This window comes from Myxocyprinus asiaticus, chromosome 41, assembly GCF_019703515.2.
Source record: "Myxocyprinus asiaticus isolate MX2 ecotype Aquarium Trade chromosome 41, UBuf_Myxa_2, whole genome shotgun sequence".
NCBI classification, from domain to species: Eukaryota; Metazoa; Chordata; class Actinopteri; order Cypriniformes; family Catostomidae; genus Myxocyprinus; species Myxocyprinus asiaticus.
Genome location: NC_059384.1, coordinates 28,048,123 through 28,073,338, shown reverse-complemented (window position 1 = coordinate 28,073,338; position 25,216 = coordinate 28,048,123). Strand labels below are relative to the sequence as shown.

At 39.7% G+C, this 25,216-nt stretch overlaps 1 protein-coding gene across 2 annotated transcripts in view; it reads left to right on the top strand.

Annotated features, from left to right (window-relative positions):
* The window catches only part of LOC127431969 (phenylalanine--tRNA ligase, mitochondrial-like), a 194,039-nt gene that overhangs the window by 76,470 nt on the left and 92,353 nt on the right, over positions 1-25,216 (top strand). For both annotated transcript variants that reach the window (XM_051682667.1, XM_051682666.1), the window contains exon 5: positions 20,703-20,863. In XM_051682667.1, coding sequence (XP_051538627.1) covers positions 20,703-20,863 — 161 coding nt within the window. The remainder of the gene's footprint in view (positions 1-20,702; positions 20,864-25,216) is intronic.

The window sequence follows — 25,216 nt, the reverse complement described above, 5'->3', positions numbered from 1 at the left end:
ATCAATCATGGCATATATAATCCCTTGGCTCCCAGTCATGCATCCATGCACATCATTGGTACATTCAACTGAGGGATACTGGCCTGTATGTTTCTAGTCCAAGTATCACTTTTGAACCTGTGGAGCTAGTGTAGTCCAGCCACAGCAGGTGGACATTTAAGAGACATCAATAGGGCAACATGTTTCATGGACAGTTGCTAGACTCACATCCTTGGGTAAGAACAATTCTGAATGAATAATGAATTAATTGGATGGATATACAGTATGTCAGTATAGGTAGGCATTTGTTTATTTCTCCATTTACTGTACCCATTGCACTCAGGTTTTGATTATTTGCATGATATCATTATTTCACTCTCACTCTGCTGTGTAATTAAAACAGCCATTGATTCAGGCATTAGGTTTTGCTGCATATTTATGAGGCGGTACTGTTCGAAATTATAGTAGACTGAACAAATCAATCATTTCCATCTCACTGCAAGTTCTTTGATTAGTACAGCAATATGCAAGTTTGGTATCATAGCAACAGGCCAAGTACAACCATATGCTTGGATTTTTCAGTTTCAATTATTGAACTGTTCATTGATGAAGGCAGTGTAGACAAATTTGTTGCAACACTTCGGGATATGCACACAAGTCAGCAAAGTTACAGATTTAGTCATCTGCTTTTAGGTAGATCTGTTGACATGTTCATTTCCTTCAAATCATTTACATATTTTAACACAACAGTGCCTCCATTTGATAATTATGGAACCAGGTGGTGACTAAATATATTACTGTTTATGATATAAAATATTAATTGATTAAGAAATAGATTACCTTAAAGGTGAAGTTTTGAAAAAATCCCAACCATTCTTTTCTATATAATGAAAGTGGATGGGGACTGGGGTTTTCAAGCTCCTAAATGATAAGTGACAAAAAAGACAATAAATGTGTTATAAAAGTACTCCATATGACTTGTGCACTATGTTCCAAGCCTTCTGAAGCCAAATGGTAGCTATGTGTGAGAAACAGACTGAAATTGATGTTGTTTTTCACGGATAAAGCTCCCCTTCACAGAAATGGACTACAAGCACCGCATGGACTTCAAGTTATTTGAGTCATATAGACCACTTTTATTAAACTTTTTTGGTGCTTTTTTGTTATTTTGGAACTTTGCTGCCCCAGTCCCCATTCATTTTCATTATATAGAAAATATGCTGCAGGATATTCTTCAGAAATTCACTTTTGTGTTTCTCGGAAAAAGGGAAGTAATACAGGTTTGGAATGACATGAGGGTGAGTAAATGTTGACAATTTTTATTTGTGAGGGCGTTAACTATTCCTTTACCATCACAGAGGTTTTTTTTTTTTTGGTTTTTTTCAACAATCCTGACTGAAAATGAATATTCAGTCATGTCACAGAGATAATTAGAATTCAAATTATCCAACCCTTTTTTATTTCTGATATTCATTTGACTGCAAATTCATGGTCAAGGGCCATTATTGTCTTTGTGGCATGAGCCGTCCCTACCCACAACACTATCTGTTATGCTTCATTTGAAAAAGAGAAAAGGAATGCATTACAAGATAATTACGGATTAATTGTAGTTTTTGAAAATGGATGCAAATGGAATGCAAAGATGCCAAATTGAGTGGATTGCGATAATGTACAAGCCTGGAGATTTAAGTAATACACACAATTACTTAATTTGATCAGCAGTCTGGTAATTGGGTTCTTTTATCACCCTTCTTCTGACTTTCATTAAGTGTAGAAATAAAGAAAATTCTGATTAAATATCAAATATAATAATCCACAAAATAACCTTTACATCAACTACAGTGCGCACACTGGACAGTCAACTATACCAAAGCATGTATATAGATGGATAATGAGACTATGCAGTTTGTTCAGTGCATGAACCAGGTCAATGAATCAGTGAAATGTAAAAAAAAAAAAAAAAAAAAAATTAAAAAAACAAATCTCTCTTCTAACATAATAAAATTATTTCATAAGTACTTCCCAGTCTTATGCAATATGTCACATTGCATTTGCAGAAATTTTCTCTAAGAGTAAACCAGTTGAACATGTCATGACCTAGACCGTAACCTGTTCTAAATATGCTCTTTATCTAAGAATAGTTTGCAAGATATTGTCTTAATTGTGTGGTGCCCAAAGGAATGAACAGAATGAATATGTCACAGTGAGTGTGGGAGTTTCATGTCCCTAGGCAGCTGGTGCAAAAGTACCAGAGTGTAGCCAGAGAGAGCAATCACCCCGCCATAGCCAAGACACACTAATTGAGATGTAACAAGTTTGTAAATGAACTTAGCATACTAATATATCTGTTTATCCATATGAGGTTTTAGTTGCAGCCTCAGAGAGGTGTAACTATTAATTAAATGTATTAAAACAGAGTTCTTCATAAGAGGGAGTATGGGGGGGGGGGGACAGCCTTAGGTGGCTTGCTAGATTTAACTGTTATATGCTGGTCTAGCTGGTATCCCAGCATGGTGTTTAGCTGGTTTAGTTGTTCAGCCAGCTGGCCTCCAAGCCTGACCAACTGAAAAGTGTCCTACATCAGCAAAGCAGACCAGCCTGGCTTGGTATGGAGTAGGGATGTGCACAGTTACATGTTGTAATATTCGGATAACAGTGAGGGTTCACGAAGCGTTATTCGTCGGGACTCTGGAATAAATAATTTTTATTACAATGGATATGTGTCAAACACTACTCAAAATAACAGAGACCAAAGTGCAAAGTGAGCTATGAGCCTAAATGGCACAATACATAGATCTTCAAATGATAAAATCACTTAAATTCAGACAAAAATAATAAAACTGTCACTGCCTAAAACATAGTATTCTTAACCAACAGAAAATATGTAATTTAAGTGCCAAAAGCGATATGTGCTCTGCCCAGGTAGGTTCACATTTCTGTGAGGAAGCAAATGCTAGTATTGTCATGTGCGTGGAGTTACACTGCTGCAAGGAAAGAAACAGAACGCAGGTGTCTCGAGATGTGTTTTTAATAATTTGTTATTTTTAATTTTGAAAAGGTGTCTAAAAATGTGGCGGTCCTGTGCGAGACACTGAAAAAGAAAACAGTAAGATACGACACAACGGTCAAAGACGACCATCCAGTGAGTGTTCAGACAGAAAAACAATATAAAAACACACGCACACAAAAACACATTTGAACAGCCACTAACTTTCCTACACAAAAAATTAACCCAAACCTGGTGATTTGTTGGGTACCATCAGGCTTGGATTGGGTTGAAAACCTCTATTGCTCATGTATGATAAATGAATAGTGATTTTGGTATTCAAATATTTACAAATAACCGAATAATGATCTGTGCACATCCCTAGTTGGAAGACCAGCAACCACCTTAGACTGGTTCAAACTGTTTTTATCAGCAGTAAACTTTTTAATGTCATTCCATGTCAAATAAAAGCTCTTTTTTAATTTTTTTTATTATTATTTTTTTACTCGTCAAAGCGGAATCGCACATAATGCTGAAAACAATCTTTAATGTGGAGAGGATTAAAAGCAAATGGCAGCAGAGGAAGTTTTGGTAAAGTGGAACTCGACATGGCTTAGTTTTTATCCAGCGTTTAGAGGAGGTTAAGCCACATTGTCAACCTCTCATGAATAATTAGCTGTATTTGCTGCTGCGGTTTATAAAAGGAAATTAGCTGTCATCGTCCTCTAAGCAGAGGACAAAATGAGTGTGGTACGACAAAAAAGACTCCAGAGGACAGAGGAATGAGACTGAGATAAACGAGGATGCTGTCAGCCAAGATTGTAGCGCAGGTCAATGTTTTGAGTTCACAAGACTTCAGAGCAGATTAAACGGTGCTCGCCACAGATTGCTAATTGGGTAATTTGGTCATTTTAGAGGTTAATTTTTTAGATTATCCCAAGTTCAGTCCTAGTGAAAAGGACCATGTTATGCAGTTAACACAATAAACACCTTGGGGCATTCGAGGTAGCAAATTATTTCAATGTTAAAATAATTTCTACTATCCCAGTTAAATGTGGAAGATTAACTGTTCATAAACACTTTTTGCCCTGTTCCTTATACAATTCTGTCTACATCAAAATACTTTTACTCTTGTGCAGTGGTTCCCAATCCTGTTCCTGAAGGCTTCCCAATATTACACATTTTGGATATCTCCCTAATCAAACACACCTGATTCAACTCATCAGCTTGTTAGTGGAGACTCCAAGACCTGAATTGGGTGTGTCAGGGAGATATACAAAATGTGCAGTGTTGGGGGGCCTCCAGGAACAAGGCTGGGAACCACTGGTCTAGTGCATGAATTTAATGATCAATACATTTTAATGTTTGCATTGCATAACCAACTACATTTTCAAGCTTTTTCGAGTGTGATCAAATTGCGCGGAAGCTGAACTGACCTGGGTATGAGTCCTGAAGAGCACACAAGTCGACACGCAAAGTGAAAGTAAGCACCACAAAATAACGTGATTGCTTCGTTTGCTTTTTATAAGACTATATGATAGGTTTAGAGTTGGGAGGTATAGTTTTTTATGATAAAAAAATCTGATAAAGCATTAGACGTAAAGGTGGAAATGTATGCAGAAAATGTTCCTACTCCTAGAAAGATATCACTGAAATAAATGTCCTGAGATATCTCACCAATCTCAGTGACAGCACCACACTTTGTAACAACACTTTGTAAACAGCAAAATTGTGTCTGCAAGCCACAGCATTTGTCATTTTTGCATGTCAATCATTTTGCATGTTCTCATTGTGTCGTAGTTGAAGCGGATCGTGGACGCTTATTGCCATATTCAGATTCATAGTTGTCAGTTAAGTACGCTCTTTTGCTACTGTTGTGTTTTACAACCATGGGAAGATGCACTATGCTGCTTTTCTGTTAGTTGTCGGACTCAACAGTATCTTTAATGTGCTGGGTTTTGGAAAGAGGGGTGTGACTAATTCAACGACTCAGTCTCGTTGAAGAAGAATGGCTAAAATCACTTACAGCACCTTTAAAACTCTCATCTGTTTGGGAGAACATTTAACTCACTTTTAGACCTAAGCAGTGGACATTTCACCTTGATACTGCCGTGACGTGTAATGAACCAAGTAATATAATTTTGTGAAAGTTACATAATTTTAATGAAATATCGACTGACTGATTAACTTTTTGGGCATTATTGTAGTCTACTGATGTAATGCAGCCTTTCTAACAATATGCCAATATTTTACATAATAATCCAATGCAGTGCCGCTTAATGATAATGTATTGATGTTTTGTAATGATAATTCCAAATGACAACAGGCTTGAAAATTAAGATTACAATTGAGATACACCGAGATGCATTCTCAAGGATGAAGTTGACTTTCAACCTGGTCAAAAAGCTTCCTCAAAAGTGTGTGCCGGTGGTGTTTCAGGAGAGCAGTAGTCCTCCACAATCTCCTGCAAATTCACATTCAGGTTTGGTTCCATTCTGGTGTGGAAAGCCCATTTTTGACAATCCGATCCGTTCCTGATGGATAAAATCAATTCCAGACCTATTTCTTTTTTTTTTTTTTTTTTTTTGGTTATTGATTATCCTGGTTTACCTGAAAATACATCACATTTCAGGTGTAAAATGGGTTTTGAAGGCTGTTTCATGTTAACTTAAAGCTGACACGCCTGTCTGCAGGACTATTTCTTATCCCTTTAAATTCCAGCCAGATTTTCCATTCAAATGACTTCTAGCTTCAATCAGAAATTCTGTATATCTGTTGCAAAATCCTTTGACCATCTATCACTGCTAAGCCCCAGTGTGTGCTTTTGCACACAGCAGGCCTGTTTTCCATTCTAGTCGCCTAGTCGGTCAGTTTTGTATTCAGTGTCACACATCATTACAAGGGAGGCTGACCCTAAGACCGAGGGAGATCCTGATGCGGTGTACATGGCCTATACGCCCCTCCAACCTCCTCTGGGCTTTTCCCGTGACCATTTCTCCTTAGCATAAGATATCATACTTGAAGTCATGGGAAAGGGCCGACTGCCTCTCATCGTTTGCATGAATAATACAAGTTCTACAAAAGTTATTTGCCCTCAATCATATTGTTCGACCATTTAATAATGCATGCAAGAGGCATGCTTTTTTCATCTGTGTTTCTGGTCGGCAGTGTTCCAGGTTGATTTATTCAGCACAGTGATAGACCTTACATATTAAGATAGAAGTGTACAACGTGTTGGCTGATGCATGCAGTAGTGCTGAATGTAAATATGAAAGAGTTATTTAGTTGAAAAAATGTTGGTCTAAAAAGATATGACAAGGCAACTTTTAAAATTAAGATATACACTGGTGGCCAAAAGTTTGGAATAATGTACATATATTGCTTTTATGGAAAGAAATTGGTACTTTTATTCACCAAAGTGTCATTCAACTGATCACAATGTATAGTCAGGACATTAATGACGTGAAAAATTACTTTTTTCAGAACTTCTTAAACTATTTCAAAGAGTTCTCATCAAAAAACCCTCCACGTGCAGCAATAACATCTTTGCAGATCCTTGGTATTCTAGCTGTCATTTTGTCCAGATACTCAGGTGACATTTCACCCCATGCTTCCTGTAGCACTTGCCATAGATGTGGCTGTCTTGTCGGGCACTTCTCACATACCTTGCAGTCTAGCTGATCCCACAAAAGCTCAATGGGGTTAAGAACCATAACACTCTTTTCCAATTATCTGTTGTCCAATGTCTGTTTCTTTGCCCACTCTTTTTGTTTTTTCTGTTCCAAAAGTGTTTATTTCTTTGCAATTCTTCCCATAAGGCCTGCACCTAACCACCCCTTCATATTGAAAAATAGTGGTAGTCATCCAATGTCTCAGCACACCTGCTCACTTAGTGGAAAGGAGTGGAGCAGGACAGTTGCCTGGACAAAGGCTTTGGTACAATGATACTAGTCAACATGAAACATTGCTCGCATGCTCTCATTCACACCAGTGGGTTTAGAGAGAACACAGTTTTTAATCTAATAGCCATTACAACAATACTAACCAATTGGTCAGTGATCATTGGATTGTCAACCCTCTTCCTCTGTTAAAATCTGGGAAGTGAGGGAAGATACATGCAGGTTATAAAACCTGGCAAAGGTGTAAGAGGAAGCCCATCCTGCAGCCAAACCAGTGTCTTCTAGTGGCATGCCCTTTGCCCATACTCCTGGTGGAATGAGATTTAACACCCATGGGGCACTGTATGCCTTGCTAATCATAAGTGAGCGCAATGGCATCCACGACCCAGTGGGAAATGTTTTGCTTGGAGATGGTCAACCCCTGTGAATGGCCTCCAAAGCAAACAAAGAGTTGTTCAGACACCCTGATCTGACTTGTTCATTCAATGCATACGCATAATGCCCTCACAGGGCAAAGCATGTGTAGTCTTTTAACCTTGTCTGACTCAAAGGGAGGAGGTGAGAACACCTGCAGGGGAACAACCTGAGCCCTTAAGGGGATTGCCAGCACTTTGGGCACATAACCCTCTCTGGGCTTGAAAATGGCCCTTGACAGGCCTGGTCGAACTCCATACAAGAGTTGCTGACTGAAAAGTCCTGAAGGTCCCCGACGCATTTGACTGATGCCAAAGCGAGTAGCAGCAAGGCCTTCATACTCTCACTGAAGACCTTGCTGCTACTCACAGAGTATGCATAAGCTTACCGCCTTTAATGGCTCAAACAGGGAACCAGTAAGTGCATATAATACCAGCGCTAAGTCTCAAAACGGGATGGTAGCAGGTAAAAAGGGTCTTAGCCATCTTGCACCATGCAGATTCTGCTGACCAGAGGGTGTTTGTCTACAGACAAGCCCTCAGAAGTCATGAGTAGTGTTGAGTTACGTTACTTTCAAAACTAACTCATTAGAATATTGCGTTACTCCTTAAAAAAATTTAACTAAATTAATTGAAAAATTACTTTATATGGAAAGTAACGTTTTATGTTACTTTCATGTTACTTTTTTCTCACCATCCGACACTCTCTGGTCTTTCAGAGTAAAATCATTTTGCATTCCATACAAAGAGACATGCATTGCATAGAAGAGACACTATAGTTATGCTACCTACTGTACAAAAGCATGTCAAAACAACATGCTAAACAAGCAGATATTTACAAAGGCTACAAGCAGTAGGTCTATTTTTGTCATATTTATAAATAAGCAACTCAATAACAGGAATATGCATTTGTTTTTACATTGCCATAGCAGCCATCGTGAATAATAAAGAATGACCTAATGCAACAAAGTTCAACACTTGAACCTGCATCATATGTCATCATATGTGGTGCCCACTGACCATGCCAGTGTCAACCTAAAAAAAGATTTTCCAAAGTCATGAAAAAATTCAGTGGGGAATGCCAACCGAACATGTTCAAGGAATGTGTCTGATGAATAAATGTAATTTTCTTTTACCAGAGGTATCTTTGGGTGGGCACTAACACTGAGCATGAGTGGTCACCATGGCAGAGACGTATACTTTGAGAGTGGATGGAGTGAATCTTGCATCCAAACACTCTTGCAAAAAACAGAGTATCATCTGCTCAGGGCAATGCGTTGGGTCCTACCCCGGAAGTCGTTAATTTAAGGCATACATCCGCCTTGTTGAGGGGGCCCTGGCCTTTAGTATGGTGCTTCGCACCGGTTGCAACAACCCTATTGTTTCAGACAACCCCTGTTCAGGGGCAAGACATGAAGTCTGCACAACTCCAAAACAAATATTTGCAAAAATGCTGTCTTTAAAAAGACTTCACTATTATGCAATGCAAACAATAGAATGCAAAAAATACAATAACACAGAACTGTTTTAAGGATATGCTTTTCCTTGCTGGAGCACACAGGGAGAAGGAGTTCTCTTCTCTGACCAGGTACAAATTAGAACAGTGAAGCATTAGTTTGGGGTTCCAGAGCATAAGAGATGTCTAGGTGACCCCGAATGAGGACAATTCTGATGGTGTGCCGCTGGGCTCTGGCTGATATGGCCGCGATGATGCATGCATTGGGCAGAATGCCAAGTGTCGTCAGCCAGTCAAATTGGCATGATGATATAGGGTTTCAAGGTTACTGCCCTAGGAGGAGCTCCCACAGCATCAGCTACTATATATACAGTATATGCTATTTAGTATGTAGTACTTCAGAGTACTTTAAAAATTACCAATGTATTACCAATGTATTTACAAAAAACATGGTAGTAGCTTGATACTTTATGGTATTCTATAGTTTGTTTGCCAAGTTAACACAGTTTTATGGCAATAATAATAATTTCAAGTAACCATGTTGTTTTGCCATAAACTATTGTTAGCTTAGTACATTTTTCTGTGCATCCTATTTCTTCTGTTTTAGTGTTTTCACCAGAATCCAAGTGATATTTTTCTTAAACTCAACCAAGCAAAAGTCTCATTTCCACCTCGTAACAGATTTCAAACGCTTTCACCCTCAACTAATGTTTAACTCTCCCTCTATCGACATAGCCCTACCAAGCAAACCGCAGGTAGTTAATAACATATAATGTTAATATATGATTATGGTTCACTAAGGAGCTGCATAAGCCGACATTCCCCCAGCAAAATCCATATTAATTTCACTATGCAAATGTAATTTTGTTTTCATACGACAAAAACATGAGGCTTTCTATTGTTACCATGGACAGCAGGTGTCTGTGCTTTTGTCTAATTGTAATTTAAGCAACATACTGTACCAGATGATTCAGTTTTCTAGTCTGTTTTTCTTTCTCTGTGTGAAATTAATGGCCCTCAAAATTCAAGCAAGCATGCTGACCGCTTCACACATTTAGCTTGTTTAGGTATTGCGATACCTTATGCTTTCTGTTCATGATATTAGATTTGTGTCTAAATAATCGAGAGAATTAGCCAATTAGTATAGAATGGAAAAAATAATAAGACGAGATTGGTTTATTTTTAGAGCCTTTTAATCCAACATCCTTAAATTGTGACTCCATTATCAGTGCTGTGTCTTCAACTCCGACTATTGGGTCTCTCTGGATTCCAGTAGATAAATAGTGCAACTTGTTAGTCTGGTTAAAGATTTAAAGTATTTGCTTTGTGATTTTCAAGTGGAAAGAAGGATTAAAACAAACAGATGTGTGAAAAAAAAAAAAAAAGTCCAGATAGAATTATTACATGGTTGTACAAGTGAACTTTTCTCTTTTTTTAACATGGTGCTCGGGTAAAATGTCAAGGATATATTTTATCGCAGGATTAGACATTTTTTAAAATGCAGATCAGAATCAACCTGTGGCATTTTGTGCCATCTAACACATTGTGGCCTCATGAGAGGGTGTGTCATAGAAGGGAGGTATGTGCCATCTAGGTGGCTGCAGCACGGAGACTACAAACCAAGATGGCTGCCCGGACCTGAACTACAGTTCCCATGTTCCTCAGTGGGAGGGGAAACACAGCTGTTGTGAATAAAGCTGTTGATGAGCTAGGAGAACAGAAAAGGGTCGAGTCCGTTAGATAAGACTAGAGAGAGAGAGAAGCTGAAAGTGTTTTTTCTGTTGGAAGTTTGAGTTTTGAGTTGATGATTAAAAAGAAACCAGTTGCTTGAGCTCTGCCTGGACTCCGTTTGTGAAGCCACCCACACTTTTGGTGATACCCTACCTCTCACGATGCCACATATGGTGGAGAATGCAGTTCCAACGGTGTGAGTGCTAATGTCCAAAGGAGAAGACTGGGAAGACCTGACAGTGAAATTTGCAAAGTTTAGTACAAAAGAGCACAACATTACAATGGAGGAGTTGTTGAAAGCAATTCTAGAAACTAACAAAATCCAACAACAAACTAATGAGGCACTTGTAGAAGAATAAAGACGTGCAAATGAGATGAAAGCAAGGGAGCTGCAATTAAAATTGAGCCAAGAGAGCAACAAAGTAAGAGCTAGTGACTTCATTACAAAAATGGCGGTCACTGATGACGTGGAAGCATACTTGTATGCCTTTGAGACAACAGCACATAGAGAAAAGTGGCCAAAGGAACAGTGGACTAGAATGTTGGCACCATTTTTTCAGGTGAATCACAAAAAGCTTTTTTAGATGTAGACCCTACAACTGCAAATGATTATGATAGCTTGAAAAAAAAAATTCTTAGCAGAAATGGTCTCACAACATTTGGGATGGCCCAGTGAGTACATGCATGGTGTTTTCAGAAAGACCAACCTCCCCATGCACAGATGCTTGAACTGATGTGCCTGACAAAGAAATGGCTAGAACCAGACAAGAACACAGCAGCAGCAGTTGTGGAGAAGGTGGTCATGGATAAATATTTAAGAGCCCTACCATATGAAGCAAAAAAGTAGTCAGCCAGAGTAATCCAACAACAGCACAGGAATTAATAGAGGCAGTTGAAAGGTATCAAGCTAATGTAAATATGTTAAATGACCGTACACAATTTAGCCCTCATTCACTGACAAGGAAGAATCCCAAAGGCCAGCAAGCACAATGGTTTAACTAGAGAAAGGGAAATGGTAGTCCTTATGAACAACAAAAGGGATAGTCAGACTACAGCCCTAGAACATGTTACAAATGTGGAGAACTGGGTCATAGCACTTGGCAGTGTGACAAACCTGATAAACCTATGCCGACAGCAGATTCTTCAGGAGGCCAGCAAACTAATCTCTTTGCTCCATTGATGGGAACCACAAACTTCCCAGCCATGGCCTGTCCTGTAACGATAAATAGCCAGGATGTGGAGGCCTTATTAGACTCAGGGAGCATGATTACCTTGGTCCACAAGTCACTAGTCAACCCAGCAGAGATCTCTCAGGAAAATACCCTGCCGGTGTCTTGTGTGCATGGAGACACCCAGAGGTACCCAACAGCTGCACTAACCCTCATCACCACCAAAGAGAAATGTGAGGTAAATGCAGGTGTAGTGGACACATTGCCGGTGAATGTGCTCATTGGCAGGGACTTCCCAGTATTCCATGTTTTATGGCAAGACATATTGGGGAAAAAGATGAGAGAAACCCATAGGCCTAGAGGTAAATCCAAATATAAGAAAGATACTGCCCAAGGGGATCAGGATGTAAAGTACATGACCAAATATTGTTTCCCAGTCCAGACTCGTGCAAATCCAAGGGCTGTTCCAGAGACTGAGACAGCTTCTGAGAGGGAATCATCACAGGACAGCGTGGGTGAAACCGGAATTGAAGCACAGGCCATGCCATTAACAGGACAATATGGTACGACACAGCTAAATGACCCCACATTGACTAATGCACTGAGGAATGTTAGAGTGGTGGAGGGGGTGAATAAGAAGCAGGGACACCTAATATATCCTTAATTTAACTTTTTTTTTTTTTTTTTTTTTTTTTGGCCTGGCATTTACAAAGTGGTAGAAAACTACTGCCGCAGCTGTCCAGAATGCCAACAAGTGGCATCAAAACCCACAGCGCGGAACCCGCTAATTCCCCTGCCAATCATTGAGACCCCGTTTGAAAGAATTGGAATGGATATTGTGGGGGCCCTTCCCAAGAGTGCTAAGGGACATCAATACATTTTAGTGATGCTGGACTGTGCTACCCGATATCCTAAGGCCATTCCTTTGCGAAAAGCCACAGCCAAGCAGGTGGCCAAAGAGCCATCCTCCTCAGTAGTAGAATAGGGATCCCAAAAGAGATCCTAAGAGATCAGGGGACCCCCTTTATGTCAGTGGTTGTCAAGGAGCTGAGTAACCTGTTAAAAATCAATCAGATCATAACCTCAGTTTACCATCCTCAAACAGATGGACTTGTAGAGCGCTTTAATAGAACACTCAGGCATATGCTTCGCAAAGTTGTCGATAAAGATGGATGAAACTGGGACCAGTTTCTACCCTACCTTCTGTTTTCAATGAGAGAGGTACCCCAGGCTTCTACAGGATTTTCTCCTTTTGAATTGCTCTACCCACACAAGCCAAGAGGGCTCTTAGACATTGCAAAAGAGTCTTGGGAAGAACAGCCCTGTCCACATAGGACCCTAATTGAACATGTGGAAATTATGAGAGATAGGATGGCAGCAGTGTTCCCCATTGTCATAGAGCATATGGAAAAGGCCCAAAGGGAATAACAAGCCACATACAACTGGCCCGCACAGCCCAGGGAGTTCAAGGTAGGAGATAAAGTGCTAGTCCTCATACCCACAGTGGAAAGCAAGCTCCTCGCAACCTGGCAAGGGCCATTTGAAGTAGCGGAGAGAATTGGAGAAGTGAACTATAGAGTGAATCAGCCAGGTACAAAGGAAGTCACAACAGATTTACCATGTAAACCTTCTAAAAAAGTGGCATGCAAGAGATGTGCTGTTTGGTGGTAGCCTACCCATAGAGAAGGTTAGTGGGCCAAGAGAAGAAGTCCAAGTGAGCACGGACCTGACACCACAACAGAGGCAGGAAACTTTTGAGTTGGTTAATCAAAATAGAGATGTGTTTTCTTCTGAACCTGGTCACATCCAAGTGATCTAACATGAAATTCACACCTTACCTGGCAAAGTCATAAACCAGCGCCCATACAGAGTCCCTGAAGCCCGGTGAGAAGCTATTAGAGAGGAAGTAAGACAAATTTTGAAACTAGGGGTCATTGAGGAGTCTCAGAGTGCCTGGTCGAGCCCTATTGTTCTGGTCCCCAAGCCAGATGGAAGAGTGAGGTTCTGTAATGATTTCAGGAAACTGAATGAAGTGTCACAGTTTGATTCCTATCCAATGCCACATGTAGATGAATTGATTGATCGGTTGGGCAAGGCTAGATTTATTACCACCCTTGATTTAACCAAAAGGTATTGGCAAGTTCCTCTTTCTCCAGCATCCAAGGAAAAGACAGCATTTGCTACCCCAGATAGGCTACACCATTATGTTCGTCTACCCTTCGGCCTACAAGGGGCACTAGCAACTTTTCAGAGGCTGATGGACCACATCCTCCGACCTCACCAAAGGTATGCTGCGGCTTATTTAGATGATGTAGTGGTGTATAGCCGGGATTGGGAAACCCACTTAATGCGAGTTCAGAAAGTGTTGGATTCACTAAGAGAGACAGGCCTCACTGCTAACCCTAAAAAGTGCAAACTAACTTACAGTGAGACAGACTACCTGGGATACACAATAGCACGAGGCCTAGTTAAACCCCAGGAGGCCAAAATTCATGCCATGCAAGACTGGCCCTGGCCAACCATGAAGACCCAAATTAAGTCTATCCTGCGCCTAGCCAATTACTACAGAAGGTTTGTCCCTAACTTTGCAAGTCTGGTTCTCCTCTTACAGAGATGACCACGAAACAACACTCTAGGTTGGTGAAGTGGAAAGAAAAGGCAGAGGAAGCATTTTCAAACCTGAAGAGGGCCCGGACATCTCATCCTGTCCTGGTGGCACCAGATTTTAAGAAGACTTTTGTAGTATACATGGATGCATCAGTGGTGGGTCTTTGGGCAGTATTATCCCAAACGCAAGAGCAAGTTAGCAAAGCATGAGAAAAACTACTCCACATTGGAAAAAGAATGTCTGGGGGTCAAATGGGCATTGGAGACCCTTTGTTACTACCTCTTAGGGCGAAAGTTTGTCCTAGTAACGGACCATGCCTCGTTACAGTGGATGGCAAGAAATAAAGAGACCAATGGGAGGGTAACTCGATGGTTCTTGAGCCTCCAAGCATTGAACTTCTCTGTCGTTCACAGGCCAGGACCTTGTCATGGCAACGCCGATGCCCTCTCATGAAGAGATGCCCTCTACACATTCTCCCTACAACCACGAATCACAGAGCAGAGAAGGGAGGTATGTGCCATCTAGGTGGCTGCAGCACGGAGACTACAAACCAAGATGGCTGCCCGGACCCGAACTACAGTTCCTATGTTCCTGAGCGGGAGGGGAAACACAGCTGTTGTGAATGAAGCTGTTGATGAACTAGGAGAACAGAAAAGTGTCGGGTCCGTTAGAAAAGACTAAAGAGAGAGAGAAGCTGAAAGTGTTTTTTCTGTTGGAAGTTTGAGTTTTGAGTTGATGATTAAAAAGAAACCAGTTGCTTGAGCTCTGCCTGGACTCCGTTTGTGAAGCCACCCACACTTTTGGTGATACTCTACCTCTGACGATGCCACAACATAAATAAATGCTACTCGCTAAAGGTGACGTATAATTCAAGCCCAAATATAGTCCAGTAAGACATAGGCTTCATCCAGAGCATGGATCTAACGAAACCTGTTAACTCTTCTGTTTTGTGAAAAAATTCCTAATAACTTTTATGTTTGGGTAAAAAAAAAAGACCTGTTACAGTACAGTAGATACACAGCACACCTTCCTTTTGGTTATCAAAATGAACATTGACACAAGCTTGTTTTACACATTAAACTACCATTTTTAAAGTAGCATTTCATGTGGAAATAGTGCAAATTATGTCAAATTTTTGTTATAGTCAATATATAGTAAACCCTTCATTTTTCGTGAAAAATCTGATAATTGGAGTACAAACATTGTATGTGTCTGATGCAAAAAGATTTTGTTTGAAAAGGTTTTTATTTCAGAATATAAACATCTTGGTGGACAAAAAAATTGTGAAAAACCTAATAGACTTTATTGAAAAGGTTACCACGTATATCTAGTGATCAGTATAACATAGAGACTTGGGAATGGTCTATTTTAACTTAAGCAGTAGGTAACCACCTAGCAACTATTTAGTAATGACCTAGCAACCACCTAGCAATGTCTTAGTAACCACCCAAAACACCCTGACATTGCATAAAATCAAGTGTCATAAAAACGTTTTTTATTTGTTCAAATGTTCATTGTTGTGAAGAATCCAAAAGCATTTTCATCAAATACAAGATTGATTAGTTACTGTTTTTAACTCTTAAATGGGTCAAAAATGGCCTGAAAAATACAGAATTCTAATTGTAGATGGAACATTAATTTAAGAAAGTCCCAACAAACCCAAAGCCATCAACTTACAACCGTCTGAAACAAAGTTAGACCAACACTCTGTTTCTCTTAGAGTCGCCAGCCTGTTGTAGATTATAAATGCTGAAAGCAGCATGTGTGTTTGAGGGAAGACTACTGCAAATCTACATCAACACCAGAGACGAGAGAGGTGTTGAGAGATTACAGAATCAAGGGAAGAAATAGAAAGCAGAGAGGAAAAAGTGGAGGTAGAATGGGAACTGTTGGGACGAGACATGAAAGTGTGAGAGAGGGTGAGTGATTCAGAGGGAAGGGAGAGAACAGGAGACTTGGATGAGTATTGAAGGCATATAGGGGTGTATCTAAAAGTTGTGATATGCTGTACTGTAGCTTGAGAAGCTACAGTTTTGAAGTAGCTTCCTCAACACTGGTAGGAGACAGAATGAGAGAGGTGAAGGCAGAGAATTTGGGATTGGCTGGGGATGGGACTGCAAAGAGGCGTCAAGCTGTGAAAGTCGGAGCTGCCAAGGACAGTTAGCCCCACTGATGTCATCACAAGGTGAATGCTGTCAAACGTAGCCCCCATGCAACATCCCCTCTCCCACCCTTTGCTCTGATTGGCTACAAACATAGCAGGTTTCACAGACCTGAGGAGGGAGGGAAAACATAAGGAGGGGGATTGGTTACGATGGCAGTCGACTGTGCCGTTCAACTGAGGTCATTCAATTCGTGCCAGCTTGTGGCTGACGTCTCTGCCGTTCACTCTGTGTGTGTTTGCGCCCACCGCTTAGTCTCTGCTTCACTCTTAACCATGTCACAGCACTTTTGTTTCTCTTTCATCTCCTTAGATGTGCTAGTGATTTCCACTGACAAACAAGTGATAGCAATTAGGCTGCCAATCAATCCACAACTCGGTGCCTAATCAACTGTAGCAGAGTCTTACTCATCACTACCTCTTCATCCATGTAGATTTTAAAGGGATAGTTCTCTGGAAAAGGAAAATCTGTCAATTTACTCACTTTCATGTGGTTCCAAACCCGTTTAAAATTATGTGAAAGTTTCACCTATGAAACCCATGACCATGACTGTCAAGGCAAGATTTACAGGAAAGAACTATGGTTTATGTCTGTTAAGATATTGTATGACTTCAGAAAGACATCCGAATGACAGATTCACTCAGATGAATCTGACATCCCAACTCTATATATAATTAATGGTTGAATTTCGTTTTAAACTGTTAAACTGTTCAAACTGATTCAGTAAAATGAATTTGAATTCCCAATGCTACATGTAATTGAATTATTAAATCATTAATTTAACCTGTTCATTTAGAAGAACCATCAGAGCGAACCGATTCTTTGAAATGAATTTGACTGCAAAACACTACATGTAATCGAATCGTTGAATCATTTGTTTTAACCAGTTCACTCAGATGAACCATCGGAGCGAGCGATTCTTTAAAATTAATTTGACTGCCAAACACGATATATAATTGAATAGTTGAATCATTTAACTGGTTCATTTAAATAAACCATCCAGGCAAACTGATTCACTTAAATTTGACAGCCAAACACAACATTTAATCAAATCGCTGAATTATTATAATTTTTTTTTTTTTTTTTACCAGTTCATTTAAATAGACCATCCAGATGAACTGATTCACTAAAATGAATTGGACTACCCAGCACTTCATGTATTTGATTTGTTGAATCATTTATTTTATCCGATTCATTTAAAAAAACAAAAAACATCCGGACAAACTGATTCACTAAAATGAATTTGACTGCCCAATACTAAATGTAATGTAGTAGAATTTATTTTAACCGGTTCATTTAAATAAACCATCCAGACGAACTGATTCACTAAAATAATTTTTACTGCCTAACACGACATGTAATTGAATTGTTGAATCATTTATTTGAACCGATTAACTTAGATAACCATCTGAGCGAACCGATACACTAAAATAAATTGTACTGCCCAACGCTACTTGTAATTGAATTATTGAATCATTTATTTTAACAAGTTCATTTAGATGGTCTGTCTTAATGAACCAATACACTAAAATGAATTTGACTTCCCAATGCTACATGTAATTGAATCATTGAATTATTTATTTTAACCTGTTCATTTAGAAGAACCTTCCGAGCGAACCGATTCTTCAAAATTAATTTGCTTGCTAAACACAACATGTAATTGAAATATAGAATTATTTATTTTAACCGGTTCATTTCAATAAACCGTCCAAACTAACTTATTCACTAAAATGAATTTGACTGCCCAACACTACATGTAATAGAATGGGGTTTTTTTATTTATTTTTTTAACAACTGGTTCATTTAGATGAAACATTTGAAAGGACTAATTCACTAAAATTAATTTGACTGTCCAGTGCTATATGTAATTGAAACACTGAATCATTTATTTTAAAATGTTCACTTAAAACAATTCACTAAAGTTTTCATTTTTGGGTTAACTGTTTATTTAAATCAAATTCAAGCTCCCACTTAAATCAAATTGTGCTTATTCAAGCTTGGAAACAATTAAAACGTTTTTTTTTTTTTTTTTTTAGTTTTTTTTTTATTATAATTTTTATTTATTTATTTATTTTTTTTTGCCAATTGCTGATATGAGCAATTGAAACAAATTTAGTTTCACGGCCCTCGGAGAGACCGAAATTGTTAATGCGTACATGTGGGAGAGGAAGAGAGAGTTGATTGATTTGTACGTCTGAAGTTGAGATTTATTCCTATTTCTGTCCCGTCTGGCTTAGCTCTTTGACCCCAGAGCATTCCCTTCATTAACATGTAAAGCACATTGCTTTCACATCTGAAGGGAATGGCGCGCTGGGTTAAACAGAGATGGAGAGTGAGATTGAGAGAGAGTGAAAGGCAGGAAAAGAGGAAAGAGGTTTGTTCACTTTTCCGCCTACTATGGGTCAGCCGGGGTTGCAAAGCAAATAAAAATTTGTAATGTCCATAATCACATCTGAGATAGCGGCACTATTTGTCACGCTGACCGCATGAGTGTGGCGCAGCATTACCGGTTTCTGTCAATCAACAGGATGTGTCACTGCAGTTGTTCCTCTACCTATTAGTCAATTAAATGAATTTAATGTGTTGGCATTAGGGCTTTCAATTGATACATTTTTTTAATCTGAATAATTACATGGTATGCTGATAAATTAATACAATTATTTGTAAAAAATTGCATTTATCAATATTTGGTGAGCAAAGCCCCCAAATGTAGATAATTCAAAGACAATACACTAATGAGGAAGGTGAAAGCATTTATTGTTACAAAAAGAGTCAATATGTTTGTTTTATTCCATATTATTAATCGTAATCCTATCACTGGCCTACAGTCCACAGCAATCCAATTTGTAATAGAGTTTGTTCATACAGGATGCATCATTACGTTGCCACTGCGTCTCGCTATGTTTCAGCGTTCGTGTCATTAGCGCAATCAGTTACAGTTTTATACAGTTAATAAACTCCAAGTAAGTAGAACTTTCAGATTTTTATGTTGTACTATACTAAAAATATATATATATTTTGTGGTGAAGTACTTTCTACATTAAATAAGTTAGTTTAAGTGTGAATGTAACAGTTTGGAAAAGGAGGATGCAGGAACCAAAGTAACAAACAACAAAACTTTAACATGCCCTCCTCCTCGTCACACTCCTCCACCGCCCAATTCAGGCCAGGGTGCCATCTGGACTGGCTTACTTCCCCCCCATCTCTGGAGGGGAGACGGCGGGGAGGGCCACCCGAGAATCTGTGAGAGACGATGAGAGGGAGAGAGAAAGAGCAAACGGGAAGAAATGCTCTTCTTCGGCTCCCACAGGCACGCTGCCCACTCGGTCCTCAGCTACTCCTCCGCCCCTTAGAGGATGATAGCCGCTCCTCCAAGTTCTCCCGGACAGTGTGTCCTTCCTCCGTCCAACACTGCACCAGTGTAACAGTTCAGGAAAGGAGGATGCGGGAACTGGAGTAACAAACAACAGCAAGAGAAATCCCCTGCTCCGTTTCAGTTAACCAAATTTGAAATATTATTGTTGTCCCAACACAAATAGATTAAGTAAAGCTTGAGACAAAAAAAAAAGAGGAACGAGGAATGCCCAGTAGTTTATATAATTTTTTATAGCACACTGAGGCTTTTTGGAGAAATTTGTAGTATGACAAAAATGTCTCTGCATCTATGGTTTGTGTTACTGTGGAAATGTTATATTTTTTTTTGGGATTTTTCCCCTTTTTCTCCCACTTTGGAATGCCCAATTCCTGATGCGCTCTAAGTCCTTGTGGTCACATAGTGATTCACCTCGGTCCGGGTGGCGGAGGACGAATCTCAGTTGCCTCTGTGTCTGAGACAGTCAACCCGCGCATCTTATCACGTGGCTTGTTGAACGCGTTGCCACGGAGACATAGCGCGTGTGGAGGCTTCACGCCATCCACCGCGGCAACCACGCTCAACTCACCACGCGCCCCACCGAGAACAAACCACATTATAGCGATCACGAGGAGGTTACCCCATGTGACTCTACCCTCCCTAGCAACCGGGCCAATTTGGTTGCTTAAGAGACCTGGCTGGAGTCACTCAGCACGCCCTGGGATTCGAACTAGCGAACTAGCGAACTCCAGGGGTGGTAGCCAGTGTATTTTACCACTGAGCTACCCAGGCCCCCTACTGTGGAAATGTTTTGACTATTTGCTATCGTTTCTGGTGAAACATTCATCCCTGAAAGTCTCTTTTAATGACAGAATGTCATACTCAGTGAAACGTGTTATAAAACAGAGTGTTTTGTTTTTTACTTTAGTTGTTCTCTGCTTCTACAGCTGGTGCTTGTAACAAAATGGGCTGGGCTTTTGGTCTCGGGCTGGAGAGGATGGCCATGGTTCTGTTCGGCATCCCAGATATTCGACTTTTCTGGAGCAAGGACGAACGCTTCCTGAAGCAGTTTTGCTTGTCTGACATCTATAAGCCTGTCACCTTTCAGGTAGGATTTATACTGTCTATCACAAAGGGAATCCAATAATTGTCTTCCATGCCAGTAACCTTAGGGTTGCAGGTTCAAACCTGGGAAAGACTATTGTGCAAGCCCAAGCGTGCTTAAACACATACAGCTTATCAGGTACTTCCAAGACAAAACCCTTACATGCTCAAATGTTCACTTTGAACATTTTTAATCACAAAGTTAAATCACAAAGTTAAGAGTTTGTAGCATCTTTCTAGACCAACAGAGACATAATCACTGTTTAAAACTGCTTTAATAAAGACCATTTACCGTTGTCTTGTGGGAATTGAATGGAATAGAGTTGCATGGAGCAAGCTTTGATTGTTTACAGCTCAGCAATCCTTTTACATCAATTACATTATTAAATTATCATTATCATAGTTGTCTGCCGAAAAACACTCCTATAATTGCATCTCAGACACAATTAATCTCTAATATCTACAGTTAGATGTCTTTGCGTTTGTTACCTTAATTAGATACTGCACGTTTCATTCATCAATATATAAAAGGGCCCAGACCTACTGCAACTGAGAATATCTCAAACCTGGGTTCCCGTCCAGACACGCAAATTTGTTCGACATGTTATGCATTTCTCATCACTCATTGCTGTCCTGAAGGAAAAATTGATATTCTGTTCCTCACTTTCTTTACCGCCTCTGTCAGTCTTGTATTTTTTTTCCGTTCACTATTACATTTAGGGTCAAAAGGAACACACACAGTATTATGTCCCATAATAGTCAGCTGTATGCATTGCTGTTAAAGCTTACAGTATTGTAGAAGTAGATCTGGTGCTACTTTACCCACTCACAAGGTGCATGGATAGAAACAACAGGAATGGAGCAGAGGAATCCAGCAACACTTGCAGTGATAAACGTAATTGGACTTTAAAATAAATAACACAAACCAATGCATTTTGGCAACTAGGCCTTCATCAGGGTTAAGATAAAAATACAAGACATACACATTTGAAACAACTTTGGCCACTACCACCCCTGGAGTTGCGAGTTCAAATCCAGGGCATGCTGAGTGACTCCAGCCAGGTCTCCTAAGCAGGGAGGGTAGAGTCACATGGGATAACCTCCTCATGGTTGCTATAATGTAGTTCTCGCTCTCGGTGGGGTGCGTGGTGAGTTGTGCGTGGATGCCGCGGAGAATAGCGTGAAGCCTCCACACACGCTATGTCTCCGCGGTAACGCGCTCAACAAGCCACATGATAAGATGCGTGGATTGATGGTCTCAGACAGGCGGATTGACGGTCTCAGAGGCAGAGGCAACTGAGATTCATCCTCCGCCACCCGGATTGAGTCACTACGCCACCACAAGGACCTAGAGCGCATTTGGAATTGGGCATTCCAAATTGGAGAGAAAAGGGCAGAAAATTAATAAGAATAAAAATAACTTTGGCCAATGAAAGCACACTTAAACAACCACTCATATTGGGCTCTGGAATTGAATCCAGCTGATGCATCCCTACTCATTTTAAAGTTAATTTGGGATGTGCATTATCTCAATCATTCAATCAGTCAGACACTCAACTAATTAAAGTATCAGAATGGTGTTTTAAATAGACCACACTTCACTAGCACACCTCACAAATGACAATATTAAAAAAAATATATAAAACTTAACACAATATTTCAGCATAACATAAAAACATCAAAAATCATCAACATAAGAACCATCATAATTACAAAAATCAGTACAAAAACTCCTTCAAAGAAAAATCCTCATTCACCCCCCTTGGAAATACACAAGTAAAAAATCCAAAAATGTCTCTCTCTTTACCCACAAGGTCAATATCCCCACCTCTCATACTAGGTTTTATATGTTCAATACACAAAAAGAAAAAGGATGATAATGGATGATTGAATTCATTAAAGTGCCTTACAATGGGACTGTTTTAATTATTCCTTTTTTATTGTGCTTTTATGTTCTGTCATTCGCTCCTTTAAAGGGCGAGATGTTTCTCCAACATAAAGCTTTTTACACAGACATTGAATAATGTAGATCACATTTCTAGTTTAGCATGTTATTAAACTTTTTATGTGTTTACGATTCTCATTTATAGGATGATTGAAGAATTTCAAATTTTTGGTACACTATATTGCCAAAAGTATTCGCTCATCTGCCTTTAGACGCATATGAACTTAAATGACATCCCATTCTTAATCCATATGGTTTAATATGACGTCGGCCCACCCTTTGCAGCTATAACAGCTTCAACTCTTCTGGGAAGGCTTTCCACAAGGTTTAGGAGTGTGTTTATGGGAATTTTTGACCATTCTTCCAGAAGGGCATTTGTGAGGTCAGACACTGATGTTGGACGAGAAGGCCTGGCTCGCAGTCTTCGCTCTAATTTATCCCAAAGGTGCTCTATCGGGTTGAGGTCAGGACTCTGCGCAGGCCAGTTAAGTTCTTCTACACCAAACTCGCTCATCCATGTCTTTATGGACCTTGCTTTGTGCACTGGTGCGCAGTCATGTTGGAACAGGAAGGGGCCATCCCCAAACTGTTCCCACAAAGGGGAGCATGGAATTGTCCAAATTCTCTTGGTATGCTGAAGCATTCAGAGTTCCTTTCACTGGAACTAAGGGGCTAAACCCAGCTCCTGAAAATCAACCCCACACCATAATCCCCCCTCCACCAAACTTCACAGTTGGCACAATGCAGTCAGACAAGTACCGTTCTCCTGGCAACCACCAAACCCAGACTCGTCCATCAGATTGCCAGATGGAGAAGCGTGATTCGTCACTCCAGAGAACGCGTCTCCACTGCTCTAGAGTCCAGTGGCGGCGTGCTTTACACCACTGCATCCAATGCTTTGCATTGCACTTGGTGATGTATGGCTTGGATGCAGCTGCTCGGCCATGGAAACCCATTCCATGAAGCTCTCTATGCACTGTTCTTGAGCTAATCTGAAGGCCACATGACTTTGGAGGTCTGTAGCGATTGACTCTGCAGAAAGTTGGCGACCTCTGCGCACAATGCGCCTCAGCATCCGCTGACCCCGCTCTGTCATTTTACGTGGCCTACCACTACGTGGCTGAGTTGCTGTCATTCCCAATCGCTTCCATTTTGTTATAATACCACTGACAGTTGACTGTGGAATATTTAGTAGCGAGGAAATTTCACGACTGGACTTGTTGCACAGGTGGCATCCTATCACAGTACCACGCTGGAATTCACTGAGCTCCTGAGAGCAGCCCATTCTTTCACAAATGTTTGTAGAAGCAGTCTGCATGCCTTGGTGCTTCATTTTATACACCTGTGGCCATGGAAGTGATTGGAACACCTGAATTCAATTATTTGGATGGGTGAGCGAATACTTTTGGCAATATAGTGTATATTTTTGAATGTATCCTTCAGAGTCAAATCACTTTGAAGGATATACCAGTGTTTTTGAATCACATCTGAAATATAATAGGTTTTGGAGTATAAGTAGTACAAAAAATCAGGTCTGTGTTGGGTCTAGATGTTTTTTAGAAGCCAAATACATTTCCCAACTTTTTGATTCTGTTTTTTTAACCGCATTATGCAACCAATCTTCCATATAATTTCATTCTTTAAATTTGGATAACATGTTATTTTTTCTTTCTCAAAGTCACCATTGTCCTCACAGTTTCTCTTCAGTCTTCGTTTGTGTTATTTATTTAAGTCCAGTAAAGTTTATCACTGCAAGTGTTGCTGGATTTCTCTGCTACATTCCTGTTAAAGCTTACAGACCATGTCGGACACAAGTTTGCAAGCTTAATCGCATATTTTAAATATGTAAGGGATTACAGTCAGTCGTTCATTATCACATTCAGCAAATGGTTGTGCAACCTTTTTTGATGTAGAATGTATGTGAATCAGCTCTTTTTAAGATGATATACTGTATGTTTCTACACAATAATTAGAAAGCAATACTTTCCAGATGATGCACTAAGAGGTCTTGCGTCTATGTGTGAATACTGGGATGTTACAACCATATCAAAATTGGCCTTAAAGTCAACATGAAATCAAAATTGAACCTTTTTACTTTCTTAATATACATTCCTGGTCATATTGTGTGTGATTCATTAGTGAAAAATATACCCAAATATGTATATAAGAGTATGTATATATAAAATCAAGTTCATCACATCTGGTTGAATATCCTGTTTCACTCTGAAATATGTCCCATTACAGAAGTAGAATGGACTGTGAACGTTCTTTTGTTGACTTTAATACACTCATGCAAATTAGAGCAGAATTATAATTCAGCAGATCTAGCCTTGGTTATTAGAGTTAAATTCTAATTATATATATATATATATATATATATATATATATATATATATATATATATATATTATA